This window comes from Anabrus simplex, chromosome 1 (assembly GCF_040414725.1).
Source record: "Anabrus simplex isolate iqAnaSimp1 chromosome 1, ASM4041472v1, whole genome shotgun sequence".
Classification (NCBI taxonomy): domain Eukaryota; kingdom Metazoa; phylum Arthropoda; class Insecta; order Orthoptera; family Tettigoniidae; genus Anabrus; species Anabrus simplex.
This window is the reverse complement of record NC_090265.1, coordinates 912,873,429-912,895,503: the sequence shown is the minus strand read 5'-3', so window position 1 is coordinate 912,895,503 and position 22,075 is coordinate 912,873,429. Positions and strand designations below refer to the sequence as shown.

At 39.4% G+C, this 22,075-nt stretch overlaps 1 protein-coding gene across 1 annotated transcript in view; it reads right to left on the bottom strand.

The window, feature by feature from the left end:
- The window catches only part of sbm (sobremesa), a 336,672-nt gene that overhangs the window by 92,331 nt on the left and 222,266 nt on the right, over positions 1-22,075 (bottom strand). Inside the window, exon 5 of the mRNA XM_067148406.2 lies at positions 12,052-12,177. Within this exon, the coding sequence (XP_067004507.1) occupies positions 12,052-12,177 (126 nt within the window). The remainder of the gene's footprint in view (positions 1-12,051; positions 12,178-22,075) is intronic.

Sequence of the window (22,075 nt, the reverse complement as noted above, 5' to 3'; positions counted from 1 at the left end):
TGAAGGTGTACTTTCTGTGTTATTATACATAGGGTGTTATTGTTCTTATAGAATTTAAGTGTGGTTATTGTAAGTTATTTGTATCTGATGATGATAGTGAAATTCAAGACGACATAACTAGCTTCATCAGTCAGAAAAGTAGTTGTGGCTTATGTTTTCTAAGATTAGATGTAATAACATGTGTATCTAACGTCTTTTCTGAAACAAAAACATCCTAGATAGCAAAGAAGAGTTGTTCTTGAATCAAACAAGTAAGCCAGAAACATTTTGTAACAGATATCAATTTCAAATATCTGTTTGTTCTATCCATCATTGTATAACTGGTAATAATGTCCATGATATTATATATTCCATTGTATACATATATGTAAATATCTTGTTAAATAATGATACAACAAAATTTAGTGACTGTACAGAGGAAAAAAGTGTCACCATTTACAAGATATTTAAGTTTTCCTAAAATTATGCGTAATTCCTTTTAGAACCACCACATTATCAGAATAGTCATTTCCTCCTCCTCACTCCCTGATTTTATTTCTTCATTCATGAGCAGCTCTATAATTCCAATATAATTATGATTGTGATAAAAGACCACTGGCTAATCCTCAAATAATTATGATAAAATAGTCCTTGTTGACTTGTACGGAGGCGTGTTGTATGTTATGGCTCATGATATTTTTGAGAAACGGTCATGTATATAACTTTTAAAAATTTAATTCTGAAAATGAGTATTTATTTTCAACGTTAGCGCGAGTTCGACTGTGTACTAAATGCTACACGACGTCGTACTCTTTGGTATTCCTGTAGGCCACACAGTGATGACGTCACATTTCGAGTGTAGCGGCCTTGTATCCTAGGTGGCGTTGACTGAGTGGCTCAGACGGTTGAGGCGCTGACCTTCTGTCGCCAACTTGTCAGGTTCGATCCTGGCTCAGTCCAATGGTATTTGAAGGTGCTCAAATACGTCAGCCTCGTGTCGGTAGATTTACTGGCACGTTAAAGAACTCCTGAGGGACCAAATTCCGCCACCTCGGCGTCTCCGTAAACCGTAAAAGTAGTTAGTGGGACGTAAAGCCAATAACATTATTATTATTATTATTATTATTATTATTATTATTATTATTATTATTATTATTATTAGTCTTGAATAGGGAAGTTCGTGATACTTATTCAAAAAATTATCACGAATATACCTCGGTTTACCCTACGTCCTCTACGTGATATACGGAGATGCATTAAAACACACAAGTACTTCTCTGGGACTTCTTAGAGCAAAAATACCACGGTAATATGGGTGGAGATGAATTTACCCATTACAGATTTTACCACAAAATTAAGAATTATCCCGACATATTTCTGAAATAATTTATGGGTATCTATTAGCTAAACACGTGGCTCAAACACAAATGAGACTGGCTCGTCCTACGACGTTTGTCACTTTTATTTGTAGTACTTTGAAATAATTGGCGGTCCTAAATATTTACGGTCGGAATCGGACACTTACGGAGCACGATTAACGGCACGTTTTTATTTATCTTTCAAAATAGTAAAAAACTTCTTCAGCTCATCCATTTCTATTTGGGTTAGACGGAAATACTACGCCTTTATAGTATTTGAAAGGCAAGTAAGCTTGCAGTTTTACGTGGCCATAGCCACTGGTCCTCAAGGTATACGTGTAATCCGAACTACAGGAATGAGGCTTGGTAAACAGCCAGTGACGATGTCACTCGGCTATCACGCTCCCATTCTAGGATTTGCTCACTGGCTTAAGGTTGGATTCCCTTCCTGACACTATGCGACTTTTCAGGTGAAATGCCATTACAAAAAGGTGCTGAACATGTCCATCCATTTCTTAGATTTTCTAGATTTGTACATTTTTATTTACATAGTTCGAAATTAACCCAAAAACTGACAGATATAATTTTTATATTTATTGAGAAATTATAACTGATACATATGGTTTCATAAAAGTACATTAATACAGTGAATGGTCATAACGGAAGATTTGTAACCCTAAAGCGTGATCTCACTGTATTTGTTGACGTTTTTGGGTTTCGGGTGGGAAAATAATGTAAGGATATCCTGATTATTCATTTTCTTACATTCTGTGTATTATATTCCTCAAATGAAAAGAAGTGGCGTATGGCTTTTAGTTCCGGGAGTGTCCGAGGACATTTTCGGCTCGCCAGGTGCAGGTCTTTTGATTTGACTTCCGTAGGCAAACTGCGCGTCGTGATGAGGACGAAATGTTAATGAAGACGAGACGTACATCCAGTCCTCGTGCCAGCGGAATTAACCAATGATGGTTAAAATTCCCGACCCTACCGGGAATCGAACCTGGGACCCCTGTGACAAAAGGCCAGCACGTTAACCATTTAACCATGGAATTCCTCAAATCAACAGTGTATGTGGTTAGTCCGACTCTTTGGCTGAATATTTAGAGTTGAAGCCTTTAGTTTAGATGGTCTCGGGTTCGATTGCCGAACGGGTCGGGGATTTTAATCCCTTGTGATTACTTTTCTGGCTCGGGGATTGGATTTTTGTGTTTGTACCAACACTCTCCACTTCATACAGACAACACACCACACTACCTGCCACTACAGAAACACGCAATATTGATTACATCCCTCCATATAGGTTTGGCGTCAGGAAGGGTATCCAGATGTAAAACAGGGCCAAATTTACATGTGCACCATAGTTCATTCCCGTAACCCCACAGCTGTGAGAAAATCGGTAGAAGAAGAAGAAGAAGAAGAAGAAGAACTGTGTACATGATTACCCATTCATTATCTCTAAACAACGATAATTTTAGTTGCGTAGAACCTCCTCTTCAAATCATTGGGCCATTGTGATGTAGTATATTTGTTTATTTATTATTTTATATATTTACTTATTAACTAATTAATTAATTAATTTACTTAATAATTTAATAATACTCGTATTTAGTTGCGGGTATCTACCTGATTTATAGCTCACAAGTAAAGATCATGCAAAGAATAATAGACTGTGAAAACACTAGTGTAAACATTTCTGACTATAAATAAATACATAGTAAATAAATAAAAAACAAGCTTAAAAATTACGTATCTACATCAACACAATTAGTCCGCATTATAGAACTTCAGCCCATTAGGCCTACTGGGTGAAGTCGATGGTCTCAGGATTTATTTCCAACAGATATTCCGGTGTGAATGATGCGAGACATAGACTACATTGATACAGATGCTGCTTTATTTGCTCAACTACGCAGTCATTTACAGTTCACTTGGTCATGTTCCACTCACGTAGTTTTGTGAATTACAGTATATGGGTGATAATGAAGGTATTATGTTTAAAACCTTACAGACAGGATCTAGCAAGTGTCGCATTGCGCGTTTTCACGGAAGTGAGGAGGGACAATGAAGACAAAGGGGTTAAATCCTTTCCGCGTCTTGAGACTTACAACGAAGAGTTAATTACTGGTCGTAAGTCTAACTTAAGTTATAACTATAAGACAAAGTGTGCTTAATTGAGTCACGGCTGCTTCTGTGATTACAAGACGGAAGTTGATGAGAATAAAGTATATCCTGGACGTCAAGGGGAGAGAAGGAGATGTAGGGCGAAAGTGCAAGAAATAGTGAAAAAAAAATATTTGGCAGATTATATTATTGTGGGTCCTGTGATAGCTGGAGTATTTTCTTTTCTGCTTGAGATTGAAACTGGACATTCATATTTATTATAAGCAATATGTTGGGTTTCCCACCTGCTTTCTCCCAGAAACACAGTTGTGTTTTATGGCAAGGGTGGGATAGGAAAGGGCTAGGAGTGGGAAAGAAGCGACCGTGACCTTAACTAAGGTACAGCCCCAGCACAATTTACCTCACCAAGCTCTTAGTGGGCTTACTTGAATGAACAGTGAACTAATTTGGCACACACTTGAGAATGGGTCTGATACTATTCCGAATGATTGAATATAAAATGCACACGCTCTATTCCTTACAGGCCGTAAAGGTACTTGGTCGGTTGGAATGTAAGTGGGTGGATGAAAGTGCAAGAAATAGTGAAAGAAACCTATTTGGCAGATTATATTATTGTGGGTCCTGTGATAGCTGAAGTATTTTATTTTCTACTTGAGATTGAAACTGGACATTAATATTTGTTATAAGTAATATGTTGGGTTTTCCACGTCCGTAAATTCGGCACTTAATAGTATAGAGTGGGGAGCTCTTTAGTATGTACGATCGCCTTTGTAGCTAGAAATTATTAGTGTAGTCTGAATGAAACTTAGGGCCATGTTCCTCTTCAGAAATAGAAACTTCGTTTCTAAATCGAGTTGAACTCATGGCCTTCCAGTTAAACCGAGCACGCATTTACTGCCTCAGCTAGGCAGCCATTAATGATAAGAATATACTGTTTTACAATCTTCTGGATGTAAGTTCACTGAATTATTGACAGAAATAATTCTTAAGCTAAATCGTGCATAGTAAATATTTATCAATACATTTAGGTAATGTACATTCTTCAGTATTCCACGTAAGTTCCACTAATGTTGCGGCATTTATCCCAACTCTGCATCAGTTTCATGAACCCATGAATCATCTTTATGCCATTTGCTTAAACATTGCGGAATCACCATACCAGCAAATAGTTTCTTGTGGATTGCATTTGGTGTATAGCCCCTTATCCAATGTATCGGATAACGGCACCCACTTCCTCCTTACATGATGTTTCCAATTAAGGAGCAGCAGGAATAATACAATACTCTTCCTGAAAAGAGCCCAGCCTTTCCTTTCACGCCTTCCTTGAGTGCGTCGTAGCGACCACGTGTTCCTGTCTACAGCAGAGATGAACGAGTCAGCGCTCATACCCGACATCTTTGTCGGTAGTGAAACCCCTAGCAGGTAGGTAGACCTTCATCATATTTTTTTAGGAACTCGTGATGTACAAACTCACTCGGACATATACGCAACGAGTGCTGTAATTGCACAGATATTCCCAGAGTACAATAAATGAATGTTCGAAGAAGTCTAAAGTGGTTTGGTCTACTAGGAGATCTGAATCCACTGACTCTTTCCCTAGCCTGCCCCCCCTCCCACCCCTCCTCTATATTTGTTCCAAGTGCAGGTAAAGTCCGCACTTCGTCCATTGGTAAAAATGCCATTGGATCATGCCGTATGCATTCGTTTTCACAATCTGAAAGCAAATAATTTTACTTCTCCCCACCAAAGTTCTGTAGTGAATTCAATATACTATGTCACAGAAGAATGCAAATGAGATATAGAGCAGTTAACAATAAATATTAGCCAAAAGGATCAGGAAAAATTTCGACAACGGATCCTATTGTGTATTCTGGTTACATTATGTCCATAAATTTTCCGCACAACAATATTTCTTTCAACTATGAACCATGCATACGCTTGTATACCAACCATGTCTCCTCTTTTAAGGCATTTAATTTCTTTTGTTTTTTAATTTGCTTTACTCCGCAGGGACACAGATAGGTTTTGTAGTGACGATGGGATAGGAAAGAGGTAGGAGTGAGAAAGAAGCGGCCGTGGCTTTAATTAAAGTTTATCCCCAGCATTTGCCTGGTTCGAAAATGGGGAACCACGGAAAACCATCTTCAGAGCTGCCGATAGTAGAGTTCGAACCCATTATCTCCCGTATGCAAGTTTGTAGCTACGTGACCCAAACTGCACAGAGGCATTTTAAGCGTCAGTACATTATTTTTTCATTAGTTTTGAATCCAAGAAAAAACTGTCGCTAGTAGTAGAGACAAGAGATATCTTGTAAAATACTATGTAGTTAATCAGGATGAACCTCTGGATCATAGCTGTGAAAAATAAAAGAAAATTTTTATCAGATTCTGTATGCGCATTTGTTTACTAGAATACAGTATCGGCAGCCCTGAAGATGGTTTTCCGTGGTTTCCCATTTTCATACCAGGCAAATGCTGGGGCTGTACCTTAATTAAGGCCACGGCCGCTTCCTTCCAACTCCTAGGCCTTTCCTATCCCATCGTCGCCATAAGACCTATCTGTGTCGGTGCGACGTAAAGCCCCTAGCAAAAAAAAAGAATACAGTATCAGTAAAAAAAACACAATATGGAGGTAGGCATAATCGATGACCTACTATATTAAAGAATGCCTTCAAAACTTTCGAATACTGTGATAGGTATGAAGAGTTCATGGACACAGACAATGGCAACATGTTCGTAATGCCGATAATGAGGCAGTTTACGTGCCCAGCAATGTAGCGTGGGTCAAGAGACAGGAAATTATTAAAAAATAACACACTCGTGTGGCTTGCGCTAGTACAAGATACTGTAGAGATATTTAGTCATATATGCACAGACCTCCGTCAGTAACCTAGTTTATTTATATTTCTTATTTTCATTTTGTTAGGAAACAGAATGAAGGGGATTAATATTTAATTAGCGTCCTTACCCAGTCCGTTCAAACACAAATGTCATTTACCTAGGTATAATGCACACATATCCTTGTGTTGTTTTCAAATGATTTATCTCCGTTGGAAAATTTTGAAGTGGCTTGTACGTATTCGTGGACTTATCTGTTTCTACTTCCGGTATATATCTTAGATGAACGTAGAATAAATAATTAATAAGAGCCAATGAGGAACATATCCCCCGTCGAGGTGTGGAACGCACGACGCTGTTGGTATTGTTCAAAGCGCCTCTAGACATCTATATCACATGGACAATATTAGCTGAGCAAGTGGCTGCGTGGTTTGAGTCACGTATCTAACAGCTTGCATTCGGGAGATAGTGGGTTCGAACCCCTGAAGATGGTTTCCCGTGGTTTCCCATTTTCACACCAGACAAATGATGGGGCTGTACCTTAATTAAAGCCACGGCCGATTCTTTGCCACTACTTGCATTTTCCTATGCCATCATCGCCATAAGACCTTTGTTGGCGTGACGTGAAGCAATTTACAGAAAAAAGTAAAAGTACCTTGTACAATGAAATTTCACATAATAGTCACCGTCGGCGTTCACAATGCGATCAAAGAAGACTTTTAACTTGCAACCATGAGTAGAAAGTGAAGAACGAGTCGCTGGATTGTTCACAATCGTTCATTCTAACTAAACAGGAGTGGTAAACCTCTCGGTTTCTAAGCGCTGTGAAACAATACGCGCCTTCAAGAGTGCTTAGATATTTATGCCACCTTAAAATATATATTAAGATAATATCATTGGAACGAAAGGAAGAAGATAACAGGAGACGTGGCGCAGATCATAGCTTGCAAAAGCTCTATAAGTAATACTAAAGCGATCTCTGTGCAGGCCATGAAGGCCCTTGGAAGTGTGGATGGTAAAGGTTCGTAACCTCGATAGTAAGTGCCCGGCCGCTTTTATACCCAGGAAGTAACTGGTACGCATTGCTTGTGTTGGTTGCATGAACTTAAGGGCCATGTTTCCCTCAAAAAGTGGCAATCTGGCTTCTAAATTGTTCGATTTCCTGACTGGAAATTTAACGCACATCCTTTTCCTAGACGAACGGAGCTCGCCTGTACCGTCTCGGATGCGGAGTCCCTTGAATACGGATGGTTGGAGTGATAAGTATAACCCTTAATAAATGATGGTGATGTTGATTTATTTACGCTTTATTTGAGCAGACCCTGGTCTTACTACCATGAGAAAAAATAAAATTCGGACTATAGTATTTGCTAGGGCAGATATCGTAAACGTGATTCATGCTGCAGCTACATCGTATCATTTGCTACCATTTTACTATGTTTGTATATTAGCAACTAAGGCTCAATGGCCAGTCATTCGAAATTTACTTTCTATACAACTGTTTACTGCATCGCTTTAGGAGAGTATCACGGCGGGAAGTGGTGCCCTAACACCCAATCAGACACGTACATCTTAAACGAGGTTATAACGCCCACGGAATAAGAGTTATACGTAGGTTATAGTGGCAGATGTTGGGTAGATGAATGTCATGAAATAGGCCAGATCGCAACATAGTTCCAATAGACGCCGAATATATATTTCAGGATATGATTATCAGTCAACCGGACGTGTGCTGTGTAGTTGGTTTTAATAGGTAGTTGCCAGTATGAAATGTACGAAGACTATCAGATATGATATCAGTTAGCATGCAATTCACTGCTTATCTCATTCGAATGATCTGACATGAATTGTTTCTCTTTCATGAGAGCGTAGTGTTATATATATCGACTTGGTAAACGTGCCCATTTGCGGAACTATCTACCGGAAATTGTTACTGTATTTTGTATAATAGTTCAAGAATGATAACAGAATCGAGGTCTAGATATAGTTAGTAATTATCACTTTGTTGTTGCAAACGAACATTAATCGACCGAACTCTGCCATCTTTCCCTTGCCTATTTGAGCCTGGTAGTGCTGCAGACCCGCATTACAATGTCCCGGAGAGCTGCACACCCGCATTACACTGCCGACATCTGCTGGCTGCTGCTAAAAGTAATATCTTCTACATTACAGGATGATGTACTATAAACAACCATACCAATACAGCATTATCAAAGTGGTGAATTAATTACTCAGATTTCATCCGCGAGTCAACCAAGGCCCGCAAAGACTACGATACTTAGTATATAATGTTAAGAATAAAATTATCGTTCCCATCATTCACTAGCGGTGGTCAAGAAAACTAAGATGAGGATTACAATCAGCCATCTAACTCACAATTTCATGCAGAGTGAAATGGTTAATGTAGTTCTGCAACCATAATTTATCAGGTGGGAGTCTCTACGGTCGTTCTGCCTGATCAATTTTTTACTTCCTTTCTTATTCTTTTTCTTGCAAATTGCTTAACGTCGCACCGACACAGATAGGTCTTATGGCAACGATGGGATAGAAAAGGGATAGGAATGGGAAGGAAACGGCCGTGGCCTTAATTAAGGCGCAGCCCCAGCATTTGCCTGGTGTGAAAATGGGAAACCACGGAAAACCATCTTCAGAGCTGCCGACAGTGGGGTTAGAACCCACTATCTCCCGGATACAAGCTCACAGATGCGCGCCCCTAACCACACGGCTAACTTTCTCGGTAATTTTACTTTCGAACAACGGTTTAAATAAAGGGAGTATAGTATTCATTCAAAATTTCGATATCCAGTTTTTGACATTTTGACGTTTCATGAACACAAGACACCGAAAATGTGCATCTCGCAACATTACTGTGATTTCAAACGTCATAGGACTTCTCCTTTCGAGGCATTTGGACCGCTAACGTTGTCTAAGACGACACTCTATTTGAATCAGGATGAATGCGTGTTGGAGAGTAGATTCCTATTCTTATTTTACCTGTCCTGATGGTCGGCTCCATGGCTGGCTGGTCAGTGTTTTGATTTTCAGTGCTCGGAACCCTGGAATCAATTCCCTGGCAGAACGACGGATTTTAATCTTAAACGCTTAATATCCTTAGCTCGGGGCTAGGTATTTGTGCTGCCTTCAGTATTCCTGTAACTCACACCACAAGCAACACTATCTTTCAAACATGCGTTTATCTACTCACGGCAAATGCCACTCACCTTGCCTTACGAGGGATCCATCAAGCTTTCAATAGCCACACTAAATTAATAATAATAATAATAAACACAGCAGAAGGTTGGAAATTACGAAGTAATGCTGAAATATATCAAAAAATAGAAAATATATCAGATGTAATGAGGAAAAGGAGACTTATGTTTTTTGGACATTTATATCGAATGCAAGATAGTAGATTAACCAGTAAGATTTTCAGATATTTGTGGAGTAAGAAATCAACGACAAGCTGGGTCAACGAAGTAAGAAAGGATTTAGAAAAAAACAATATAACAACAGAAGAAATAAATAATAGAGAAGGCTTTCGGTTAAAAGTATTGAAAATAGAAGGATTCCAAGGTAGGAAAGTAAAAACGACTGGTTCAAAGTGGTCTGAAGACAGAAAGAAGAAACATAGTGAACAGATGAAAGCGTACTGGAAGAAAAGGAAAGAACAAAGAAGAAGGAATTGAAATTGGCACGTGGTCCTCTGGTGGCCCATTCGAAAGAATAATAATAATAATAATAATAATAATAATAATAATAATAATAATAATAATAATAATAATAATAATAATATATTTATTCAGCCGGAAGACTGGTTTATTACTCAGCAGCTCCACCATCAGCTGTCATACATGGACTAGGCGCCACTGAAGAGGCATTCTAGGGAACTGAGGAGTGAGGTAGTTTCCCGTTGCTCTCCTCACCGAGCCATAAATTGCTATTACACATCAGTATGCCAAGTTCACTGAAATGCACATACCAACCAACCGGATGAGCGACTTTTTTCGTACCATTCATAAACAGACTGGCTGCATAAGGAATAGCATTACTAGGATCGTTCATACTTCAGTCACTTTCATATTGTCAAAGCCAAGGATAAGACTGAAACAGGCACCGAGTGAGTGGCCGCGTGGTTTGGGGCACGTAGCTGTCATCTTGCATTCGGGAGATAGTCGATTCGAATTCCACTGCCGGCAACCCTGAATATGGTTTTCCGTGGTTTTATGTTTTCACACCAGCAAATGGTGTACCTTAATTAAGGCCACGAATGCTTCCTTCCCAATCCTAGACTTTCCCCCTACTTATGTCGCCGAAAATCTTGAATGTGTTAGTACGACGTTAAACCACTAGAAAAAAATCGTACAACCATAATTTAAAAATCATGTTGAGTATTCATTTAAAAAGGAAACAAAATTAATACAAATTCGAAATTTCATTCCCTGCCCCCGTAATTAAGGCCAAGGTCGCTTTCTTCCCATCCTATCATTGCCGAAAACCTATCATAGCAACTGCGACGTTAAACCACTAGCAAAAAATAAATAAATTACCGCCCTCAATCTAGTATATTTCCTGAACACATCTACACGCAAAAATGTATTATTTCTAATTGTTAATGTTAAGAGCGACCTCATTACCCTGCTACCTAATTATAACAATAGCGTAGTCTACCGAAATTACAATTGATACATTTCAAATTAGTAGTGTTAATTTTGGAAGTACAGCATACTCTCAACGAACAGCAGGTTGACTAATTTTCATATTTAGGACCATAGCGAGCAGAATGTCGTATGACCTGATGTGGGTGGACTGAGCTACATTTGTATGATTAGAAGCAAGTGCCAAAGATAATATGAAGTAAAATATATGCTACTCGAGACGTTTCTGACGTATGTAGAGCAAACATGTCTCTAGAAATATCTGCGTTTTTAAGACGCCACACAGGTTATAAAGAACACATCACGCAAGTTTATACTCAAAGAATGGAAACCTATCGTGAATAGAAACTACGTTCTAATGAAATTTTTTAAAATTCTCAAAATGTTCGAATGGCGCACCGTTTGATTGTCGAAGCTGTAAAGGCATGCTAGATTTACCCTGAGCAACGTGGTTTCGATTCTTTGTCAGGAAGTCGAAATATCTAGAAATTAGACTTCAAATTTTGGAGAGATACACGGCTGCAAGATTCACTCAGCCTACACCAGAAATGAGTACTTGGTTAATTCATGGGAGAAAAGGTAACTAAACACGAATGGTGAAAGCCTTTACCGTCACCTCCAGTGATTTTCAAGGTCTGTACGGAAATGGCTTTACTGTGCTATTTCTTGACTGATGTAGAATTAGATTCTCTACTGTTGAGATGAGAAGGAAACCTACGCAAACCTTGATGCTTTCCCCTCTAGAATATCTGATTAATTTCTCTTTGCATATTATTTTAAACGTAATAGGTTTAAGAAAAAATCGCGTGTATTAGAACGAGTTCGCAGTAACCAATATTTTTACCCAGTCGTTGGTCATATCATCACATAACATACAAAAATTGTACTCTAATTTAAACTTTTCTCATTCATTCCATTGCATGGCTCCGCCCTCTAATCCAACACATTCTTTCACCTTCATTTTTACATGTTAATTTCCAAACTTCTCTCTTTTCTCTCGTTTTATCGCTCATTCATGTAGAGGATACATTTATCGAGTCATCATTAGGCTACAGACAGACAACGTCAGTTCTGGATAATGAGTTAAGTGGTTAATCCTACCTTCCGACAGCTTATAGGCGCCTCCACAAATGACGATGAGGATGGCTCCCAGTTTAGCAGCCGTGAACACATTCTGTACGCCTGTTGCCAGATTTACGCTGTAGCAGTTGATGAATAGGATCAGAGCTGAAACATAAAATAACAGTCATATTAGTTATAGAGTAAGTTTTGTTGAGACAAATTAAAAAGTCATCCCTCTGAAGAGTAATGGTTTCTTTAGGCTATCATAAGAGTGGAAATATTAATAAACAAAAGAAAAATATTCCGAAAGGAATAAAATATGGAGGCTTAATTGCTGACTGACATCAGTACTGTTTTCTGCCTAAGGTGGTTTGGATTGGAATCCTAAACAATACCGTATGTCGTCGTTGCCGGGACAAAATCTCCTATGTGATAATATTTTTGGAGATATACTGACCCGCAGCACATACAATATGAAGAGCGAGAATGCCTTGACGATATGCACACAATATTGCACCTTAGATGACAGAACCTTACCGGCCAAAGTTCTAAGCTAAAATATTTCACATAGGAGGCTTTGCCCCGGCAGCGACGATATATAGTATTTATGAAATGACGATATCAACTGTCACTGTAAAATGCAAGCTTGCTTGTTTTCTATCCTCTTTCTCTGTATAATGGTCCAGAGTTGTATCAAACCCCTTTCCACAAAGTGGCCATGGTCAACATAATCTGTGTTCACTAAAGATCACCAAGGTTCTTCAGAGAGTACCATGCCACTCTTATCAGCATGAAGCAATGCAACAACAACAAAAACAACAACATCAACAACACCTTGATATCCAAAACAAGGTCACTTTCATGGCAGGAAATTAAAGACTTTAATGGAGGCTTTCAGTTTCTCTAACCTCTGAATGAACAGAGAGATCACAGTTATGCGGCCGTTGATTTCCTTCAAGCTTTGAGAAGTTGGTCTGCGTCACAGGCATTTGTTTTATTTATCTTTCTGGCTCAAACTGAAGTTGCCGTTGAGATGCAGAATAACATATTTCTCTTTTAGTTAATACAATATGGTTTGAAATAGAAATTATGTCATAAAAGTGATAGATGTCTAAGGATAGTAACAGAGTGATTTGTAATAATGATCATGATTTTGTGCTATATCTTAATTTCCAGTTTGCACTTTTTCCTCCAATTAACAAAGGAAAGTAGAATTGTACGTCTGGACCCAAGGAAGGGACCAGTGACTGTTAATTTCTTTAGATTATGTTTAGACGGTTCAGAGCAATACTATCGTAACTAGCATTTTTCAAGTGTTACATTAAAGAAAAGTTCTCGTGTATGCCGGAAATCACCATGGAAACTTATGGATGTCAGTATTGCCTAGAACGCTGACAGCCGTAACATTTAAATGCTAGTTACGATAGTTTTGCTCTGAACAGTCGATATGTTTAATAAATATTGTACCGTGGGTTGGTGGATTGTTTCCTTTTCTTTATCCATTTCCTCAGGTTGTTTAGTTAAATTTCAAACTAAACAATGAGATCAATCATTTCTGCTTCAGATTTTTCCTGTTAATGGAGGTAATGTCGATTCTACGATTACTGACTTTTTTAACAAGGCAGATTCTCTAGTCCTTTCGTTCGGAGAGCATTGTTAATAACCACACGATGGGTGTTATGTCTTTAATCCTCAGTAGTTCACCCGTAGGATACTTTCTCAGCACATAAGGAAGGGTTTCATACTCTCTGTAGCCATATCTGTAAATGTTTGTATTGGAAGAGCGCCCTGGAAGATAGCAGACTGGTGCTATCATCACTGTCATTTTTAACATGTTCCACTATTCGGAACTTGTAAGACCTTCATTCCTTATCACCTAGGAGTTCGCAGGTATAACCTCGCGGAACTGTTCCACTCCTTTGCTCTTGTGAGGGTAAGCACATCGTGTGACACATTCCTACCCTGTCAGGTGTTTCCTCAGCTATATGACTGTTTTCTGCTTCTGATGGCCCGATTTGTAGTTTTGCGAGACGAACGACGTTCAATTATACTCACAATCCCTCACATAGTTGACGTGGGATTGGTCAAGGTTTCTAAGCATGTTATTCATATTAAGATTTTGTGTAAATGCTTCCCAGGAGGCTAGGAGGATTGATAATCCTTTATATTTGCGGTTTGTGTAAAGTATGCCCTTAGGAGTATCACGTGGCATTTGGAGAATTAGTTTAACAGAACTCCTAATCATGTTCTGTGCCTTAACCAAAAATTGTTCGGGAAGTTTTTCACTGTGAGAAGTCTGAAATAGATATATCAAGTCTGGTCCGAGGAACTGGTTGATAAATGCAAATTTTTGACGGGTTTATGCCATTGACTCTTATTTAAGGAGAAAATGACACTTCAAATTTAACGGCTTATATCGACGGCTTACTTCTAAAACCTCGTATGCCCCGATGCTCTTCCTATGCATTATCTTCCTTAAGGCTGGCCACGCCTCCCGGCTACATATGGATATGCAGTCCATCAGAACAATTTTCATTGTGTTCAATTTCCTATGCTGATGTGTAAAGGAAAATGGACTTTACCATACTGTATAGTAGGGATGTTGTTTGCATCACGTATTTACGCTCTCCTACAGTATAATGCATTTAAGGTTCAATTTCCTTTACACATCAGCATAGTAAAATGAACACAACGAAAATTGTTCTGATGGGCTGCATATCAATATGTGGCTGGGAGGCGTGACCAGTCTTAAGGAAAATAATGGGTAGAAAGAGCATTGCCAGATACGAGGTTTTAGAAGTTGCCGTCGATATACCTGTTGGCAGTTTGCATGTGTGTATCTGTAGCACCTTTAGCCTAGTGGTTATCTTCCCAGATTTTCACGTGGGCGTCTATAGTACACATGAACAAAGATTAAACGGATTAGAGATAAAAAAGGGAGAAAATAATAACAATTCGGTGCCGGTGTGCCTCGAACCCTGAAATAGCCGTGTACGAGTCAGGAGCGTTGATCGCAAGACCAGCAGTGCTACAGGTGCTCACATGCAAATTTCCTACTGGTAAATTTAAGGGGATCATAACTGAAATTTTGAACTTCTACAACTTACCACTTATCAAAATCAACTTTGAAACACAAGTACATGTTAATAAGATATAGTCCCACAAAAAATTGGAGGGGATAAGTTAATTCGTAGCAGAGTTATTGACAACAAGTTTTATTTTTATGTATTGAATGGAAAATGCTCCATATAACACAGTTTTCAGTTTTTGGGCTATGATTTAGCAGACTTGTCAAAAATACTCATATATTTAAGAACAAATCCTGGTTTTTCGGTCAGGTATAAACTATCGAAGATATCATTTTTAAAATTTTTCATTATTTCTTTCAATAGGCAAAACTCTGGTTTCGTGATATTTTAGGAACAAACGTGTCAAGGTAATATTCAACTGATAATAAAAGCGCAGGACTAATTTTAATTCCTGTACATATTCAAACATTCTCTGAAAATTCCAGATGAATCTGATAAGAACTCTGTCGCAAGGAGCATTTTATGCATGGCAAAGAGATGAAAACATTTTAAGATACAAGAAAGCAGTTGAATGTTATGTAGTGGTTAGTGTGATTAGCTGCCACTCCCGGAAGCCCGGGTTCGATTCCCGGCTCTGCCATGAAATTTGAAACGTGGTGTGAGGGCTGGAACGGTCTCCGCTCAGCCTCGGGAGATCAACTGAGTAGAGGGTCTTCAATTCCCACCTCAGCCATCCTCGAGGTGGATTTCCGTGGTTTCCCGCTTCTCCTCCAGGCAAATGCGGGGATGGTACCTAACTTAAGGCCACGGCCGCTTCATTCCTTAATCCCTGTTTATCCTTTACAATCTTCCCACCCCCACACAAGGCCCCTGTTCAGCACGGTAGGTGAGGGCGAGTGCGCGAGGTCCTCCTGCCCAGTTTTATACCCGACCCAACGTCTCACGCTCCAGGACACTGCTCTTGAGGCGGTAGAGGTGAAAAACAAACCCTGGAGGGTAAAAGGATTAAGAGAGAAATCAATTGAAAGTTTTAAGAATCACACTTGCTTTAAAACTACCCTAGACATTAAATTCTCCCTCGGTTGTTTTTCTCCTCTTACGCACAGCGTAGGCCTACTACAAAGTAAAATATTCCCATGGCATTACTGAAATGGTAGTCCGAATGAACTTTGAACCTAATGTTGTCTGACAGCGTGAGGAAAAGTGGTGTTGGCTTGCTCTATATACACCGTACAGCTATCCTTTAAATCCGGTAAAATTGCGTCAGGGAAAAACTGACAACGGGATATGAAAGAAAAAGAATTGCGGGATGTTTAAGGTTAAAATTGAGAATTCAGTTGTTGTTTTTTTGTGTTAAAAATCGCAACATTTCAGTTATTACTCCCCTTAAGGTGCTAATGTGACAAACGCCCTGACACGTGTCTGTTTATATTTGGTATAAATAAACCTCCCAATATTTAAACCAAATCAGTAAACCCACAACTGTGGCTTCCCTTTGTAAACAGGATACAGTCTGTACGTAGAAGACTTATTGGAAATTCTTATTATTATATAGGGCCGATGACTTTAGATGTTAGGCTCCTTTAAACAACAAGCATCATCAAACCAAACCAAACCCCAAACCCCATGGCACTACAGCCCTTGAAGGGCCTTGGTCTACCAAGCGACCGCTGCTCAGCCCGAAGGCCTTCAGATTACGAGGTGTCGTGTGGTCAGCACGACGAATCCTCTCGGTCGTTATTCTTGGCTTTCTAGACCGGGGACGCTATCTCACCGTCAGATAGCTCCTCAATTCTAATCACGTAGGCTGAGTGAACCTCGAGCCAGCCCTGAGGTCCAGGTAAAAATCTCTGACCTGGCCGGGAATCGAACCTGGAGCCTCCGAGTAAGAGGCAGGCACGCTACCCCTACACCACGGGGCCGGCAATAAGCATCATCATCCGGAAAATTTTATTCAGGCTGAGTGAACCATAAAGCCATGTACTTCTCCAGATGCATTCTCTTTTTAATATAGGGATCTAGACTTCTGACGGGGAATCGTTCAAAATCCTCCTGAGAGAACCAAGCATCCTTTACTGCCGTGACAAGGCAGTCTCCGTAATTTGATATCACGACATTATTTAGAATGTAGTTGTTTATCCGACTGTGGTAATAAGGAAGGAAATGTCTTGTTTCTTTGATCTGATATGGCAGCACTTTATGGTTGATCGAAGCTCGCTGTTCCTCTTGACCCAGAACTATTGCTCTCAGCACTCCCGTCCGACATGCGACCTACTTTCAGAAAATCACCACATCTCGTTGAATGTCCCAAACACAGCAGGAGGAAGTGCATTTCCCCAATAGTGCATACTTTTGTAGATCAATCAACGTAAAATAAAAGGGAGGAAAGAAGTAGTTCTGTAATGTATGAGTGACCCAAGCTGTATCTATACGATATGAATCGTTCCATGTAGACTTGAATTTGGTTGATACGAAAGTTCTAAATTCAAAATTGTAAATAATCTGAATTTCTCGCTCAGTCTCATGATATTCTTATACAATTCAGTGTTAATGAATCTTCTATAATTCAATTACTTTTTTATATATCAACAACGCCGAAATTATGAAATTAATTTGGCGATATCGGTATATTGCGAGCCAGAACATTGGTATTAGAAAAAGTGTGAAAGGAATGCAGTTTATTTGTTTGTTAAAGTCCAGGAAAGATTTCCAATGCCTTCCCGCCCTAGGCCCTTGTTTACATTGTACATCAGAACCTTCAGTCCACTTGCGGTCACAGATGAAGTTACTGCAGTAGTTTTTCTTTTAAAAGTGAGCTGTAGTAAATGCCTGTGTACGGCACATCGCAGGCATCAGTGTTGGTTGGTTTATTACAGACCCACGTCGACAATGCCTCTGTCCAAACTGACTCAGATCTGTTTTAAGGAAACTTATAAGAAAGATTGAATCTAATTCGAAATCTTGAATAATTATATTTTTATCGACCCCTTCAACTTCGAATTAACCAAGTCCCAACTGTACAATGACCAGCAGTTATGATGAATTGATTACATGGGAAGTTGCCTCACTTATGAAGGATTCACAGCCAAGTCCACTTATTTTAATACGAGGACGGTTCAATAAATATGTTAGGAGGACCTCTTATTGCGTAGATGCACCCAAACTTCTCCATACACGTATGAAAACTAGGATTGACTTGGTTCGTATTCTTCTTATGCGTTGTCCTCACAATTGTGTGAGAGCTTATTTTTACGGTATAAGAAGACAATTTTCTAGGCATGGGAGAAATATCAGGCTTAAATGTCTGACGTTAAGATACGACGGCTCGCTGAACATCTGGTCCTAATATTATTTCACGTAGATACTAAGTTATGTCTAACTTATTGGCATGCCTAACATAAAATGATACAATTTTTATTTATGTCTGACCAACCCGGATAGGTCTTATGGCGACTTTGGGATAAGAAAGGTGTAGGAGTGGGAAGGAAGTGACCGTAGAATTAAGGTACAGCCTCAGCATTTGCCTTGTGTGAAACGGGAAACCACGAAAAACCATCTTCAGGACTGCCAACAGTGGGGTTCGACTCCACTACCTCCCGAATGGAAGCACACAGCTGCGCGAACCTAACCTCACGGCCAACTCGCCCGGTATAAAATGAAATCCAGTACAACTATATATAACTTCCATTGTTGTCTTAAGTTGTGAAAGGTACAACATGTGCAACAGATCTCAACTACTATAATGTAGTGAAAATGAAAATCCACAGCCTATTTCCAGTCATTCGACCGGGTCAGCAATAGAATGAAAGAAGCCCCCATCTAGCGGCGAGATTAGGAACTGTGCCGGCTGCTGAAGCCTGTCGCACTCCTCTGGGGCAATAATGAATGAATTACAGATGAAATGAAATGATATTGGATAGTCTTGCTGGAATGAAAGATGACAGTGAAAACTGGAGTACACGGAGAAAAATCTGTCTCGCCTCCGCTTTGTCCAGCACGAATCTCACATGGAGTGACCGGGATGTGAACCACAAAACCCAGCGGTGAGACGCCAGCGCGCTGCCGCCTGAGCCACGGAGGCTCTTACATAATGTATTAATAGATAAAATTATATTACACACAGTAGGATTTATATGTTTATATCTATCAACGTGATGTACTGTATATACTGAAAAAGTAGTAGGGGACGTGATTAGCTCAATGACTTATAGCTGACTTTCCACCGGAAAGGCTGAGGTTCGACCTAACTGCGTCGGTGTGACGTAAAGCAAAAGTGTAAAAAAAAGCATAGGGATTAGCAGAAGCGACATTATCAGATTCGTATCATAAATTCGAATAAATAATATTATACGAAATGTGTATGCTATTTTCATTTTATCTATGTTCTTTGTTAAACATTTCTTCTTCTTCTTCTCTTTCTTCTTCTTCTCCTTCTTCTTCTTCTTCTTAATCTGCTTACCCTCCAGAGTTGGTTTTCCCTCGGAATCAACGAGGAATCCCACGTCCACCGACTCAAGGGCAGTGTTCTGAAGCGGGAGACATTGGGTCGGGGGATACAACTGAGCCCAGGCGGCCTCACCTGCTATGCTGAACAGGGGCCTTGGAGGAGGTGGGTAGATTGGAAGGGATAGAAAAGGAAGAGGGAAGGAAGCAGCCGTGGCCTTAATTCAGGTACCATCCCGGCATTTGTCTGGAGGAGAAGTCGGAAACCACGGAAAACCACTTCCAGGATGGCTGAGGTGGGAATCGAACCCACCTCTACTCAGTTGACTTCCCGAAGCAGAGTGGACCCCGTTCCAGCCCTCGTACCACTTTTCAAATTTTGTGGAAGAGCCGGGAATCGAACCCGGGCCTCTGGGGGTGGCAGCTAATCACAGTAACCACTATACCAAAGAGGCGGACTGTTAAATATTTAATTTAGTAAATAGACTTACCAAATACAACTCGTGATTTTATCATTTTACCGAGCGAGTTGGCCGTGGTGTTAGGGTCGTGTAGCTGTGAGTTTGCATTTGGGAGAAGGTGGATTCGAATCCCATCATCGGTAGCCCTGAAGATTATTTTACCTGGTTTCCCATTTTCACACAAGGCAAGTGTTGGTGCTGTACCTTAATTAAGGTCACAGCCGTTATCTTCCCAATGCGTCACCGAATACATTCGATGTGTTAGGGCGTCGTTAAACCATTAGTAAAAAAAATGTCGACAATTCTAAACACACTCACTATATACCCTTGATAAGATAATTCACTACCATCCCCTCAGTTTGACGTTGATTTGTTATGTACATGTCTTGTACATGCCGTCACGCTCTAATGCGCCCTCTCATTAGTTGAGTGATAAGGATTTTGCTATTTTAATGTTTTATCATTATCACTTTCTAGGACTACTGAATTATAACGTGAAGATAAACAGTTCAGCTTACATCGTACTTCAGTAGACATTATTTGCGATTAGACTAAACTCAAAATTATACATTTTAGCATAAGCCATTTTTCCATTACACATAAATAAATTGTACGCATTATTTTCATTAGAAGTAACTGCTGATTACGCATTACGTACTTCAGACATCGTACATTTTAACGCACTGACGTGAAACCATGCGAATGCCAGATTGTGGTCTAGTGCTGTCGTGCACCAATACGATGCCTATTAAAAACAGCTAAGGTCATTTTCTAAGAGGCTTTTAAGTCCTGATGTGCCCTTTAGATGGACAAATAGGATCACACCACGCATCTCAGCCGTATTTCCGTCAAAGATCTGAACGGTATAAAATGAAATCCACTACAACCATATCTAATTTCCATTGTTGTCTTAAGTTGTAAAAGGCACAAAATGTGCAACAGATATCAACTACTATAAAGTGTAATATATAAAATTGTATTGTACACAGTAGCATTTATATTGTTATATATGTTAACGTGGTGTATATACTGAAAAATTTGTGGGGGACGCGATTAGCTCAGGGATGGTAAGGATGTGAACCAGTTCTCTAGTCATTCGAACACAGTTTATAATATATAAACGAAATTTGTAGACATCAGAGATGAATTAAAATTATTATTCACAGAAAACAGAGTAAAGCAGAGGACACTGTACATGTCAGAGCCGTTATAGCTATTCTTACTGAACCACCTACATATTTTGATATAGCTGGGTTTGGTGTAGTTTAGTTTAGTTTTTTGTTTTGTTTTGTTGTTAGAGGTTTAACGTCGCCCTAGCATCTCGAAGGTTTTTCGCGGTTCAAGGATGGAAATGGATTGTAAAGGTAGTAAAGGTAGTGGGCGTTGTCTTAAGGTATAGCCCCAGCGCTTACCTGGTCTGAAAATGTGAAAACCAATGAATATCATCTTCAAAGCTGCCTATGGTGGGGTTCGAACCCTCCATCTTTCCAATGGAAGATTATAGTTACACGGTCAACCGCCTCGGTGGGGATGGTAAGGATGTGAAACAGTTCTCTAATCATTCGAACACAATTGATAATATACGAGTATCAACGAAATTTGTATAGCCTACATGAGAGCTGAATTAAAAATCATTAAACACAGAATTGATTGTCCATATTCATCGTCAATGTCCGGGAAACTGGGAAAGGCATATAGAAGAAGAATAATAAGAAGAACAAATACAGAATGACGTTTAGATCAATCAAGTGGACATCTTCCGATTCATCAAATAAGAAAACCTCATTGGAAAATATGAGCAAGAAGTTTATAGGAATGCGTTTAATAATTAAGGAGTATCTGTTCAAAGGGCAATATTTCCACTTTCAAAAAATAAATTAGTATTTCCTCCACGTGCATTGCAGTAGTTGAATATTATCGATTGTCATGAACAATTTCTTAAAATTTGTACCAAACATTATCATGGGTACGTTCCTTGTGCCTTTTTTATTTTATGTCTCTTGTGCTTTTCACACACCTTTCTTAAGGTGGAAATAGCGTCTTTTGAATAGACACTCCTCAATTGTAATCTTGTTTCTGTGCAGGGAAAGGAAAGCAGAATAAGGTATTTCGCTATACATGCATTATACA